At 42.0% G+C, this 13,351-nt stretch overlaps 1 protein-coding gene across 1 annotated transcript; it reads right to left on the bottom strand.

Moving 5' to 3' along the window:
• Positions 1–742: 742 nt before the first annotated feature.
• Positions 743–12,660, bottom strand: map2k2a (mitogen-activated protein kinase kinase 2a). The gene is made up of 11 exons (XM_082524047.1): positions 11,799–12,660; positions 11,397–11,607; positions 9,529–9,675; positions 9,294–9,371; positions 8,253–8,304; positions 5,461–5,585; positions 4,665–4,878; positions 3,336–3,400; positions 3,181–3,242; positions 2,583–2,628; positions 743–2,467 (listed from the first exon to the last, which is right to left on the bottom strand). Exons 1-11 carry the CDS (start codon positions 11,885–11,887, stop codon positions 2,357–2,359), a joined length of 1,200 nt encoding a protein of 399 aa, XP_082380173.1. The 5' UTR covers positions 11,888–12,660; the 3' UTR covers positions 743–2,356.
• Between the last annotated feature and the right edge of the window lie 691 nt (positions 12,661–13,351).

Here is a 13,351-nt window from a genome sequence, read left to right as displayed (position 1 = left end):
GGGTGAAAACACCTTTTTTGACGTCAGAGGAGATAGGCCTGACTACTTAAGCTTATAAGAAAATAAAACTAACTAATTTCCAAGGTGTGCAGAAGAGCAATCTGTGAACACAAAACTTAGCAGTGCTAGAGCAGCAGAAGACCACACTGGGTGCCACTCTTGTCAGCTGAGAACAGGAAACTGAGGATACAACTGACAAAAATTAGGCAACAAAAGAGTGGAAAATATTGCCTGTTGTGATAAGTGTGGATTTCTGCTGCAACATTTGGATGGTAAAGTCAGAATCCTGCCGTTTACAGTTTAGGCTGCTGCTGCTGGTGTAAATGTGTGTGTGGGGGAGGCGGGGGTCATGACCTGGCACACTTTGAGCCACGCTGAAACGCTACAGCCTGACTGACTGTTGTTGCCATCCATGTTCAGTATATTCATCTTGGCTGCTTCCAGCAGGATAACACACCATGTTAAAAATCCCAACACAGTTGGGTCACAAGGTACCGAGTCATTAAAGCACTTTTGGGAATCAGTAGAACACGACTACAGGAACTGAATGACACCATCATGTAAATATATCCCATAATCTAACCCATGATGAGAATTTGTCATTTCTTTATTTAAGGCATGTGTGAAATTTAAAAAAGGTCCAACTCAGGATTAGCAATGTGTACCTAAAGAAGTGGCCAGCTAGTGTGGATGCATAATGCGGACTTTAATGTCTGCTATAAATGACAAGGAAATGTTGCAGTACATTCACAAATAGGTTTTATTTTAAACTTTTTTTTTTTAATACATTATATCCATACCCAACACATTTTATATTATAATAAAATGACTCTTGTCATTTACATAAATCAAGGATTTGTGTATTAAGACTGCAAAATAGTACTGTAATTTTTGTATATAGCTTTGTACACATACAGGTGACAATGCATCCATTTTGCTCTTTACAAATGCACATTTTTTGGGGGGTGGGGGAGGGGATAAGAAAGGGCAGCCATAAGCAGAGGATACAAGAGCTCTAGCAAGACAGCAGGATAGTAAGTAAAACCACCACCAATACTGACCTGGGTTACAATGCTCGGTCAGACCCTTTGTACGACTTGAGAAGTCTGATGTCCCACTTGAAGTCAGGTTGTACTTTTAACAAAATTAACTGGGTTTAATCACAAGGAAAAGCATTTTAGCAATAATTCAACCGAAATCTTTCAAGAGCGAGCCTCCGGGTTGGCTGCATCCAAGGAGAAAGCTCAGAGCGCCACATGTAGCGGTACGGTGAAAATATATACACCTCAGGGGGAAAGTACAGACAGACAACATAGAAAGAAAATGTCAAATAAAGCCAACATGATTGAAATCTCTTAAACATTGCAGATTCAGGATTCTGATAAAAACACCACCTAATCATCCCCATCATGAGTTGGGAAACCAAATACACAAACAGTATTAGAAGATAATAAACCATGCTATATTGTCCCATGAATACATTTTTGTTTCCTCAATGTCAAACACATTTTGGCATATAACGGCATGTGTGTCCTCCCATGTGAGACCGAGTGTGGGATGCAAATTGAAATAAATGCTGAAGAAATGATGTCAATCAACACTTAGATCACTGACTAAGAAAATGAGAACATTCAAATTACAGTTTCATACTGTTCATGAATCTGCACACAAGAAAAAGATCAGCCATCAGGAAAAAAAAAGTAGTAGTTGTGAGTACCCTCTTTGGTTTGTGACATTGTTCATTTGCCAAAAAAGTGAAAATGACTCCTTACACGCTCATTTGCCCTGGATTCTACTCTCAAACTCGATTATTATATTGCAGGTAATTGCAACAGAACCTTTTAGCATTTATGATTCTAATTAAAGTAGCTGCATTTACCTTCAATAAAAGCAATCGCGAGTTTGCAAGTAGATAATATGCTTTGATTTTCCTACGATTTCCACCAAATCTCTACAGCAGGTTATTTAATAAAATACAGTCCCATGTGCCATCACCCATTGCCATAGAAAAGGTTAATACAGAATATCTGACAATACAAAATAAGTTTGTCAAAGCAAATTTAGCTGACACACTGGCAGCCCTTCAGTGCTTTACATCCTCTGTAGCAGTGTGGAAAAATGAGCTGTGGCTGCTCTCGACACTGTCAAGGTGAAGCTGTGGTCTTACAGTACAATGACTCAATGGGCCCTGCTGCTGGTGAAGAAATAACTGGGGAGGGGGAACAAAAACTGTTTGAAGCTATAGCAACAAGAAAAAAGTGCCAATATTTGTGAGAGCTTCTGTGTGTACACGTACAGGATATGCACGTGTACGCACAGAGGTCCCGAGACGTGGCAGGGCAGCGTGGGAGCCCGGTCACTCGGCGCCGCGGGTGGGAGTGCTGGGCTGGTTGAGGCCCATGGTTTTGCACAACCAGCCGGCAAAGTCCACTTCCTCCACTTCTGATCGCTTGATGAATGTGTGACTCTAAGGAAAAATGAAACTTCAGTTTTTATTGTTATCAGAAAAACTAAACAAAAAACAGATGGGTTAAGTATCAAATTAAAAATAATAAAATTATAATAAATATTAGGGTGCCCACCATGAGCATCTTCAGATCCGCTCTCTCGGCTGGGTTTTTAATCAAACTGCAGACAAAAATGAGATAAATATGTTAAACATAAGTAAAATATCCTTTGCATGCATGTCGTTCACCATGTATATGCAGAGGGTTAGATGCTAGAAGGCCTTGTTCTGTTTCAGAGTTCACCTTAAAACACGAGTTTACCATGTATGCACGCATGTTCTTTAGTAGTTTTGACATCAGCCGCAGTGCAGTATAGACTTTAGACAAGACTGATGTAGAAACATGTGCAACAATTATCTGAAACAATATCTCTGTATTCATAGACTTTTTAAAAAGGTAAAGAACAGTAGATACTATTCTGAACTATTATGGCAAAAACGTTATTTTTATCACTAGTCCAGACGGGATCTTTATCAGAGTGTGGTGCTGACTTGTTTCCTAACCACCTCAAACCTGCACAAGCACAAAAACTACATGCATGCATTTAATTACAAACAACTCTTGCAACAGGTGTGTGAAGCAATTTGGAAATGTCAAAGTTTTCTGAATAGCTTCCTTTCATAATTCTTCATGAGCTGAGAAAAGAAAGACAAACGTCACATTCGGTGCTCACCATTTTGTCACAAAGTCCTGGAAGTCACTGGTGAAGACACCAAGCGGCAGTTTGGGGGGTGGCTGAGGAGGAAGCAAGAGTTAAAGATTATACACTGACTGAGGAAAGATGTGAGTGTTTGTTCATACTGTGGAAAAAACAGACATTGCTCAGACCTCATTGACAATGTAGTCCAAAAGTTCAAAGATGGCCATGGCAGGTCTGCTGTCCATCCCAGATCCTGTGGGAAAAGAAACAGACACAATCTCTGGTTAGTCTTCTTTAGAATACATTTAAATGCTTTAGTTTTAATTTTACTGTGCATTTTCTCAAACTGTACAACAACACAGCAGCTCTCGTGCTGCCAAAAGCTCTGTATGAGCTCTTGTCTCTTTAAGGCAGCCATTATAGTCTGTTGCAGACACCAACAGCTGACACCAGGGCTGAGTAATCATTCCTGAAGTCTGCATGTGTATTTGGGGAATTGTGATGTAAAGTTCAAGTTTGCACATAACCATTTCTCTTTTATTTTTTAAAAAATTAAATTTAGGTACTGTGAGCCCAGTCATCTCTACTGGACGACTCAACTGTCATGTAAAGCTCTTCAGCAAGGCTAGAGGCTAGTTAAGTGCAGAGATTATGTTTCCCCATGAGGATCAATAAAGATTTTTTTGGCTTTGTTCAAAATTACAAAGTTGGACCACACAACCAGAATGTGATTGCTCTATTCTCCTGTGGATGCCAGACAGGTTAATGCATGAAAACGATTTCATGCATTACTGTTGCTGAATTATGAATGTACCGTGGGGGTTTTGTTAAAAACATGTATACCATTGGAAGTGTGAACATAGACAGCCCAGTTGCACAAAAGGCTAACCCTCACCCTGTCAAAAGTCACCATCTTCAAATTTCCACATTTTCTGATTGTCCATTGCATTATGATTTTGACATAGCTGTGACCTGTGAGTCAGCTCTGAGCATACAGTCAAAGTAGAGTCAAAGTTGGCATGTTAATTGGCAGTTTTGGCTGCCAATTAACATGCCAACTTTTCCACTGCTGTGAGGACAGGATTGTCAAACAACAACAACAAAAAACAAACAAACCCTTACCCGCTAGGCTTCCAGTTCCTCAGATGCTAGGAGTGCATAAAGACTAATGTTTGTTCTTAAAGCCAACAACAGAAAATTTGGTTGAGATATTTCAGAGTTCGCTGTGAGGCATCCACTCATACACTGCACGAGGCCACGCCAGAGTAGCTGCTAGTCAAGCATTATGGAAAAGTGTTACACACTGGCCTCGGTAAGGTTAGGAGCAATGTTTGCTTTTGGGAGAGTATAACTCCCTTCATTGCAGACTTCACAAATCTTTTGCATACACAAAACCGTAAACAAGACACTAAAGGGAGGAGAAAACCCACAAGGCATAATATGAGCACAAATCTAATCTAATGTCAAGTAATCTGCATAAATTTATAGGCACGTGTGTGTGCTATTGCCCTTCATACCACTTATAGGCCTTCCGGGTGGTCTAGGCCTCTGCATGTTGACGTGAGGCTCTCCCTCAGCCCCATCCACAACGGCCCGTCCAAAGATGGCCTCCAGTTCTCTGGCGTCTGGTGGGGGGATGGGGTAGCGGCCAATCGCCAGCTCTACCAGAGACAGACCCATGCTCCACACGTCAGACTGAACCGAGTAATGAGTGCCCTGCAGTCTCTCCGGCTGTTGAGAAACACATAACTACGTCACAGAGCCGGTGAAGCCAAGACGCCAAGCAGGAGAGAGGGCTGGGCGGCGAAGGCACAGGAAGTGGAGGAGAGAAGTGGGAAGAGAAGAGGAGGGGGGTGTTATGGCAAGCAGAGGTGGGGTGTGGTTAGGGCAAGAGGACAGAGAAGAGGGTTTGGCAGGAAGTGGACAGCAACTTTGGACTGTTTTAGGGGTGAGCAAGGACAGGTGTGTGCGTGTTTTAGGAATTGCAATCAAAGGGCAAGCTTCTCTGCACCAGAGGTGCTTTTTTGGGAGTAGGATTAGACACACAAGCAGCTTTTGGCACTGCACCCACCAGGTATCTAAGAGTGAGGGGAAAGGACGAGAAAGCTCAAGCACAGTTGCCTCCCTCATTGCCAAAGAGCCCTTCCTGGGTACAGCCCGTGGTTCTTGGCAGGGGAGTGAGGGAGGGCCAGAGGAAAGGAAGGCAGAGGGTGGAACCAGAGAACAAGAGCCATGTGAGAAGAGTGGAGAAGGAAAGTGGGGATAGGGCCAGAGGAAAAGGGGTGGGGGCGCAGGCGCGCAGAGCTGACTCACCGACATGTAGGAGCGCGTTCCAACAAAGGAGTTGGCCATGGAATCTATGAGCTGGCCGCTAACACCGAAGTCGCACAGCTTGATCTCCCCACGAGAGTTGACCAGTATGTTGGAGGGCTTGACGTCTACATGGCAGAGGGGACATGGACAAAAACAAATGCGCATTACATTTAAAAGAAGAGGCTCTTCTTCATACTGTGTTTCATCTGTCATTCCTTTGGCTTACAAGTTTCTGTATGCAAGAGAAAGCACAGATTTATTACTAAATTATACCTAAAGAAACAGCAGACACTGCTATACTGGTGTTCTGATTTGCACGCTTCTGTGCAAAACATTTAGGAATTGTCATTTTCAGAAATAATACCATTAACATTTTTTTCTTCAAATACAAAGTACAGAGAACAAGGAAAACAAATGAATACTTGGTGTGACCACCTTGTACCTTTAAAAATAGAATAATTACTCCTTGACACACACGCACAGTTTTTCAGTGTGTTTGTTGCAGGCTGTTGCAGACATGGTGATAACATGTTTTTCCTGTGCATTTCTGTGTCTCTAAGATGTGGCGGCTACAGCAGCTGCTGCACATTTAAACATCTTAATTTCCTAAAACTTTTTGCACTGAACTCTATAGAGCTTTGCGAACGTGTTTGTAAACCCCCCTTGCTTGATGTCTGAATGGGCCCCAGGTCACCTTTCTCTGCTTTGCTCTCGTGAAAACTGCACATGCCCAAAAAGGCACATCTATCATGTCTGCTTTTATTTTGTTTTGCCTGTTTCTTTCTCTCCATCATGGGGAGAATTGAAGCTGTAAGGAACATAAATCTGACCCAAGTTTGACTGACAGAATGACATGACTTTTAATGTCGCTGAAACTAGCATTATGTGCTTATACATGTGTGAAGTGAGAGCACAGCATTTCGATATTTTGCGTGATAATTAAAAGAGGGACACCAAATATCAATAGTTTATGATGTAACCTCTAAATAGAAATTTAATCTTTTAGTGGTAGAATGGGACAAAGAAGAAGAAAAAAAGTTTCCTACGAACGTTAAAAATAATCTGAGAAAACTACAAACACAAATGCTCATCTCACGTTCGGCCATCCTGAGATAACGTTAGCTGACCACGGCAAAGTTAAATCGGTTCAACCAAAGAAGCCAACCAACACTTGACATACTTAGGTTGGCATCCTGGTATCTTCCAATTCAGAATGAGCCAAGAAAGCAACACAATCCATCCCCCTACTTGCGACCACAATCTTGTGGATTTCTCTTACATGCTCGAGCTTCTGGAACTCAGAAGCATGACGGCATCACATTTTACCCCATCACAACCTTTCCTGGATTCTGATTTTCAGATTCATATGAGTCTATAACAGCTCGTTATCTCACAGAAGACTGGTGACTCAGGTCTCTCATTCAAAATGTGTGCAATAGCACTGTAGTCCATACATGCTCGTCCACACAAGTTGACCTAGGCTGTCCGATCAGCCTGTCCGCTTCACAATTTCACTTTGCAGCAATAAAAACAACTAAAGCGATTCTCTGGCGAGTCCCTCCTACAAGAATACTGTGATATATGTAGGGAAAACATTTACGTTCATCTATTGTTTGTATCCCAGTTTTTATGTGAGACAATACCATGAACCTATGCTTTCCACGATGGATAGAAAACGCTTTCTCACAAATACAGATCGTTCATGCTTCATAGAAATATTGAAAACAGGACTACAGTCTTCCGTGCAGGCCACGGGTGGCATGTACAGAGCTCCCAGCTCTTGCTGAGTCCCTGTTGTAAACAAGCCCAGTCCTCCACATATCCAATTCATAGCTGAAAAACATCCTGCAAAATAATGGTGTAGGACTGAGCCCTGCAATCTGTCCTCTGCGGTGTATGACCCCCTCCCACCGACCAAGGACACGTGAGGAGAAGCCGAGAAAGAAATGGCATGAAAGAGCGGGAGAAAGATGGAGGGAGACGTGGAGGGAGGGGTCAACAGGGTGCGGTTGCTCTATAATCACATCTGAGAGGCTGTAATTACCGCCTGAGCTCACAGACAACTCTGTCCTGGAGTACCACCGACCCTGTAGCACTGAAACTTCACTGCACGATGCACTTCTTGCTGCTCCCTTTCTCAGTAATTTTCACAACAGCACACCCATGTGTCCTCACTTGTGTGCAGAGAAAAACCTGCCTGAGATGCTGTGACCTGTCATTTCAATGAATACAAATAATGTTTTCATGAGGACAATGTTTATTCTACAAATTCCCTTGATGAGAAACTTGTTATTTCCCCCCCCCAAAAAATAGCTGGTCCCGTATGTGCATACGTGTGCTAAAGCTCTTAAGATGCTGATGCATGTGAAGGGAGAGCAATGAAGACAATTAATACAAATTCGAATGAAGAAGTACAGATACTACTGGCGCCCGTTGACTGGATGTGGTGCATTTCAAGTGGTTACACTAACCGAAGTTCAGACGTCTGGAAATACCGATCAGACCTAATGTCCAAAAAGCTTTATCTTATAGTTTAAGAAACTATAATCCATGATCTGAATCTCAACCGGATGTCTCTAAGAAGTGTCTACAAAAACACTGATAACCTATTATCAAATGAGGCTGACGTGCCACATATTTTATATTTTATCCAAACCCAAATAACTCTATGAAATCACTGTGTTACAAACAAACTCCATATTTGGGCTTTAATATACTGCAGAGATTTGAAAGTGTTCCAAATGAGATTTTGAGCACAACTGTAATTTATCGGGACTCAAGAACAGCATTACCTCTGTGCATGATCTGGTGCTTCTCTCGCAGATATGCCAATCCCCTCAACACCTGTAAAGGAGAAAAAAAACCCCCAAAACATTCAGTTTACAGACATACAATCTAGGAGTCCACACACACGGGACTGTACTGTGCATGCAACTTATGCATTATTGGACAACACACAGCTAGTTGAGCAACATCACAACCACAAGCAAAACCACAAAGAACAGCACACATGCAAAAATAGGCACAACCCTTTTGTTTATATTGCTGCCAAATTCGAACAGCAACTATATTTCAAAAGAAAAAGGTGTTGGATTAAGTCGCTCTGTGGTCAAAATTTAAGCATCCAGCATACATCCATATGCTGTCCACAATTACAGGTGGACACAGGATTCATTTAGCTCAATATGTGACTACGGTCAATATCTCTTAACCTTAAGTGCTGTGCAGAGCATCTCACATCACAGTTCAGTGTTAACTGTAAAAGTTTTCCTTTGATCTTCTGGATATAAAATATTTGAATTTCTTCATTTTACCCTAGTGGACATGTTTAAAATTGTGTAATAAATAGGATATGACCTTCTCAGAAAATCTGCTTTGTGGTCAGAAACGCCTTAAAATCCTCGCGTCCAGAATTATTTTCACACATCACCTCCAGCCGTAAACCTTTCTAAACATTACCTGATGGGATGTGAGAACGTGAATGACCGACAAAGTCGACATTAAGTACACTTTAACCACCAGCTGCCAAAGAGTCTGACTGCTCTGATTTTTGGAGATTAAGAAAAGAAAGCAGAAATTATTCTGCAGAGCCTCCTGCCTCAAAACATCAGGAAGCGAACTCGTCTAAACCAGAGTGAAAATGTGTCTGATGTTGACCTGCTGTGTCACGTTATCAATTTCAGAAACTTATCAGGCCCGACTCTCCTGACATCGTCCACAGTTCATGTGAGAAGACTTGTGAAGCGAATCATATTTTACAGCCTGTAAATAAACACCTAAAGCCACAAAACAAAAAACAAACAAACAAAGTAAAACATCAACGGTGTACGCACAGCTATGCTAACTTTTCCAAGGATTTCTTCTGGGATTCTTCTGGCTTCTTTAAGAACCTGGTCCAAGGATCCGCCATCCTGCAGAGACCAAAACAGCCCATGTTAAGACAGACAAAACTGCCTGTAGCTGTGGGAACGTGTGTGTTGCACAACATAAGAATTCTCAGGTGATGCGATTCGCAAAATCGATTCCAGTCTCACAAAGAAATTGCAGCTAACAATCTTTGTCTCTCACCATGTGCTCCATACAGATGCTGATCTCTCCATCGCTGTAGAAGGCGCCATAGAAGCCCACAATATAGGGCGAGTTGCATTCATGCAGGACCTGCAGTTCTCTGATAATCTGGTTTCTGATGGCAGGTTTGATTTCCAGGTGGATCAACTGACGAGAAAAAAAACAAAAAACAAAACAAAAACAAAACACAGAAACGAAATACTGTTTTAATTTAAGTTGCATGCAGACGATGCAGTTACACCGCCTGAAGTCCCCTTTTTACACTTGTGGCACTTTGTTAGGCACACCTGCTCGACTGCTCATTAAAACACAAATAGCTAATCAGCAACAAACGGCAGCAACTCTGTGCATTTAGGCATGTACTCGTGGTCAAAACGAGCTGCTGAAGTTCAGACGATAAGAATGGGGATGAAAGGTGATTAAAGTGACTGAACATGGTTGTTGGTGCCAGGCAGGCTGGTCTGAGTATTTTAGAAACTGCTGATCTAATGGGATTCTCCCACACAACCATCTCCAGGGTCCAAAAAAGGAGAAAATATCCAGTGAGCAGCAGCAGTTCTGAGCAAAAATACTTGCTGATGCAATGGCCGTAGAGCTTTGAGTCAATGGGAAGGCAACAGTAACTCAAATAGTCACTCATTGCAACCAAGGTATGCAGAAGAACATCTCTGACTGCACATTGCTTTGAACCTTCAAGCAGATTGGCTACAGCAACAAAAACCCACAGCGGGTACCATTCCTGTCAGCAAAGAACAGGAAACTGAGGCTACAACTTGCACATCTCACTAAATGTGAACAGTAGAAGGCTTGATCTGATAAGTCTTGATTTCTGCATTTGGTGTAAACAACATGAAAGCACGGATCCATCCTGCCTTGTATCAATGGTCCAGGCTGCTGGTGTGGGGGACAGTTTCCTCACACACTTTGAGTCCCTTGGTACCAAATAAACATTGTTCAAACACCACAGCCTACATGACTATAACTGCTGACCTTGTCTATCCTATGGCCACAGTGTACCATCCTCTGATGGCTGCTTCTAGCAGGATAATGCAATGTCACAACGATCACATCAAACTATTTTTTTGAACACAACAGTACGTTCACTGCAGTCAAATGGCCTCCACAGCCACCAGATGTCAAGAACCTTTGAAATGTTGTGAAACCAGAGATTCACATCATGGATCTGCAGCAGCTTCATAATACCATTATGTCCGCATGGACCATAATCTCTGAGAAATGTCTCCAGTTTAGAAGAACTTTCAACAAAGGTTCAACTGACATCCACAGGCCTCAAGCCTGAGCTCGCTTAGACTGCTGCTGCCACATCTGTATAAAGTCTAGATAACTTACTACATTCATTCTTATATACCCACAAAGAGATAGATACTAAGAGATAAGTATTTAGTGTATGAAACTACACTTTGATAGTGTGAAAGGAAATTTAAAAAAGTGTAACATAATGGCAAATATCTTTCGTAAAAGCACACAAGATAAGATAATACTTGTGATAAGGATGCCATTAGGGTTTGTCGTTAAAAAAAAAAAAAAAAAGTGAAGGTAATATAAACAAAACATTTCACAATGGAAAAAAAATGTGTTGGCGCTCTTTGATAAGCTGAGCTATGCAGCTCAGGCGCTGCCAATAAAATACCTCAGGCATATCTTTGACATTTACCTGAAACATTTTTGTTTCTGAACTTCAAAACTAACCGTTTTGTTGTAACCGTTTTATTATTTTCAGTTCCCTTGTCTTTCTCCAGAAAGAGGCGTTTCCAGACATGGTGCACTGATAACATCTTAGACTTGAAGTGGAATGCAGTTTTTTTTACTTTCACTTGGAGAACAGCTGTTAAACAATCATTCTTCACCTTCCGAGCCATGACCAAGCCCGAGGGTTTGTGGCGGACTTTGTTGACCACCCCTCCGTTTCCTGCACCCAGCTCACATATGGGTTCGAAATCTTCATCCTTCAGCTCCCCAACCTGGGCTTTCTGGGTGAGAAAGGCTTCCAGCCGTTTCCTCTGCTGTTCATCCAGGTCCAGCTCCCCCAGCTTCTTCTGTAAGGCCTCGAGGTTGGCTCTGTAAGGAGGTGGCATTTGGTTTAGCAGAGTTCCTTAAACGGAGTGAGAATTAACATATGCACCTCCTTGTACGGTGGTGCAGAACGAAATCTTGTGCAACTCCAGTAACAGCCAATTACCTCGGTATAAGGACAAAGCAATTCACGATTCAGTGGTTTAACACAATTAATCACAAGGCACAGCACTTACTCAGATGCAGCATCAATGGTGTTGGAGGTGGCCTGTCCCTCTCCAATGGGCGTAATATTAAGGGGACCGGGTTTTCTTTTGGGGCCCATTTCAATAACAACCCGAATCGACTTTGTCCAAAATTTAAAAATAAAATTAACGAAAAAGGCAAAAAATTAAAAAAGAAGCAGAAAACTGCAATGAAGTGGGCTGCTGCTAGCCTAACCTTTCCCTCGTGTGAAAGTCAGTATTAAAAAGCAACAGGATCAGCTCTAGTATAACTTGGCTAGCTAACGTTAGGCTAAGTTAGTACACTTTCGGAAGCATGTCACTTAGTTAATCTGGTAAAACCTATCACCACGATGTGCTCTTTAAAAGTCAGACAGCTTCTTCGGTTTAACTGACTTATAGAATTCGAGGTGTAGACATTTCTGTCACTCAGCTTCTTCTTGGTTTTCTACCTGCTGCTGCTAGCCATTAGCCACCTAGCTGCTCCTGCTAACTAGCGCTACCTCCTGCAAACTCGTGCCTTGCGCCTCTCAGTCCGAACCTGCAGCCGCCTCTCACAGCACACGGGGCCGCCTGCCACGCTTTTACCGGCAGCTACACCGGGACACCGACTCGGCTTGTTTCCCTAAGCGAGAGGGCGGGGTACGAAAAGTAAATCCGTCCGCGATACAGTCCGGGGTGTGGGGTTATCAAGCAGCGAAAAGGACTGTGGCTAATACAGGAAGCAAGCAGCTGCCTGCAGCATCAGACCTGACACCAACAGGGAGAGCCCGTGATAAATAGCGCGAGATTGGCTTTGGCAAGTTGATACGAGATATGCAAAAAGAAAAAAAAAATCTCATGGGTGGGTGGATGACATATGCAGTTTGTGGTAACACCTCCAGTACATTGTTTTTAACGAGGAACAAGCTCATTTTAACCATATGTCATCTGCCCTGTGCAGCTTTTTGTATTTATTAGTAATAAGTAAACACACAAGAACAGAAGAGGGGGGCAGTGTTTGCTGCCATCTGCTGGCGGTGGTTGGCAATAACAGGCTCAAGTGAAGATAGTTTCACTTAATCTTAAATCAGAAACGATCGTGATATGAAACTAAAAATATAAAAGACCCCACCTGGGAGCGATTTTCTTCTTCTTAATTGTACATCGTAAAAAACTGTATTTTTTAGGGGGGGCGGAGTGTTGTACAGTTTAAAAAAATGATTTCTTTTTAGAAAAATGTCCATATATACACTAATATTTTATGGGGTCTTTTTTGTCCATGCTCTACCGGTAAAATTCGATTGAGTGGCTTTAGAGTCATCTTGTCAAAAAATCAAAAAGATTTCTATTTTGGCATGAGCTTTCTATTAAAATAATTATGTTTCATATAACATGTACCTGTGTGGAAAAACAAACCACGGTCATCTATGGCCTAATGTTAATATATCAAATGAATGAATCATTCTCTGTTATTGTCTTTTACAAACAGTAAATACCACAAGTTTCCCCAGATTTCCTGTGCAAAAAAGGTTTTCGATGCCAGTGAGATGTATTCATGTACTCGTACTCATTAATAAAATATA

This window comes from Aulonocara stuartgranti (assembly GCF_965226115.1).
Source record: "Aulonocara stuartgranti genome assembly, chromosome: 23".
NCBI lineage: Eukaryota > Metazoa > Chordata > Actinopteri > Cichliformes > Cichlidae > Aulonocara > Aulonocara stuartgranti.
Note: the sequence above shows the minus strand (reverse complement) of the source record. Positions and strands in the feature narration are given on the sequence as shown.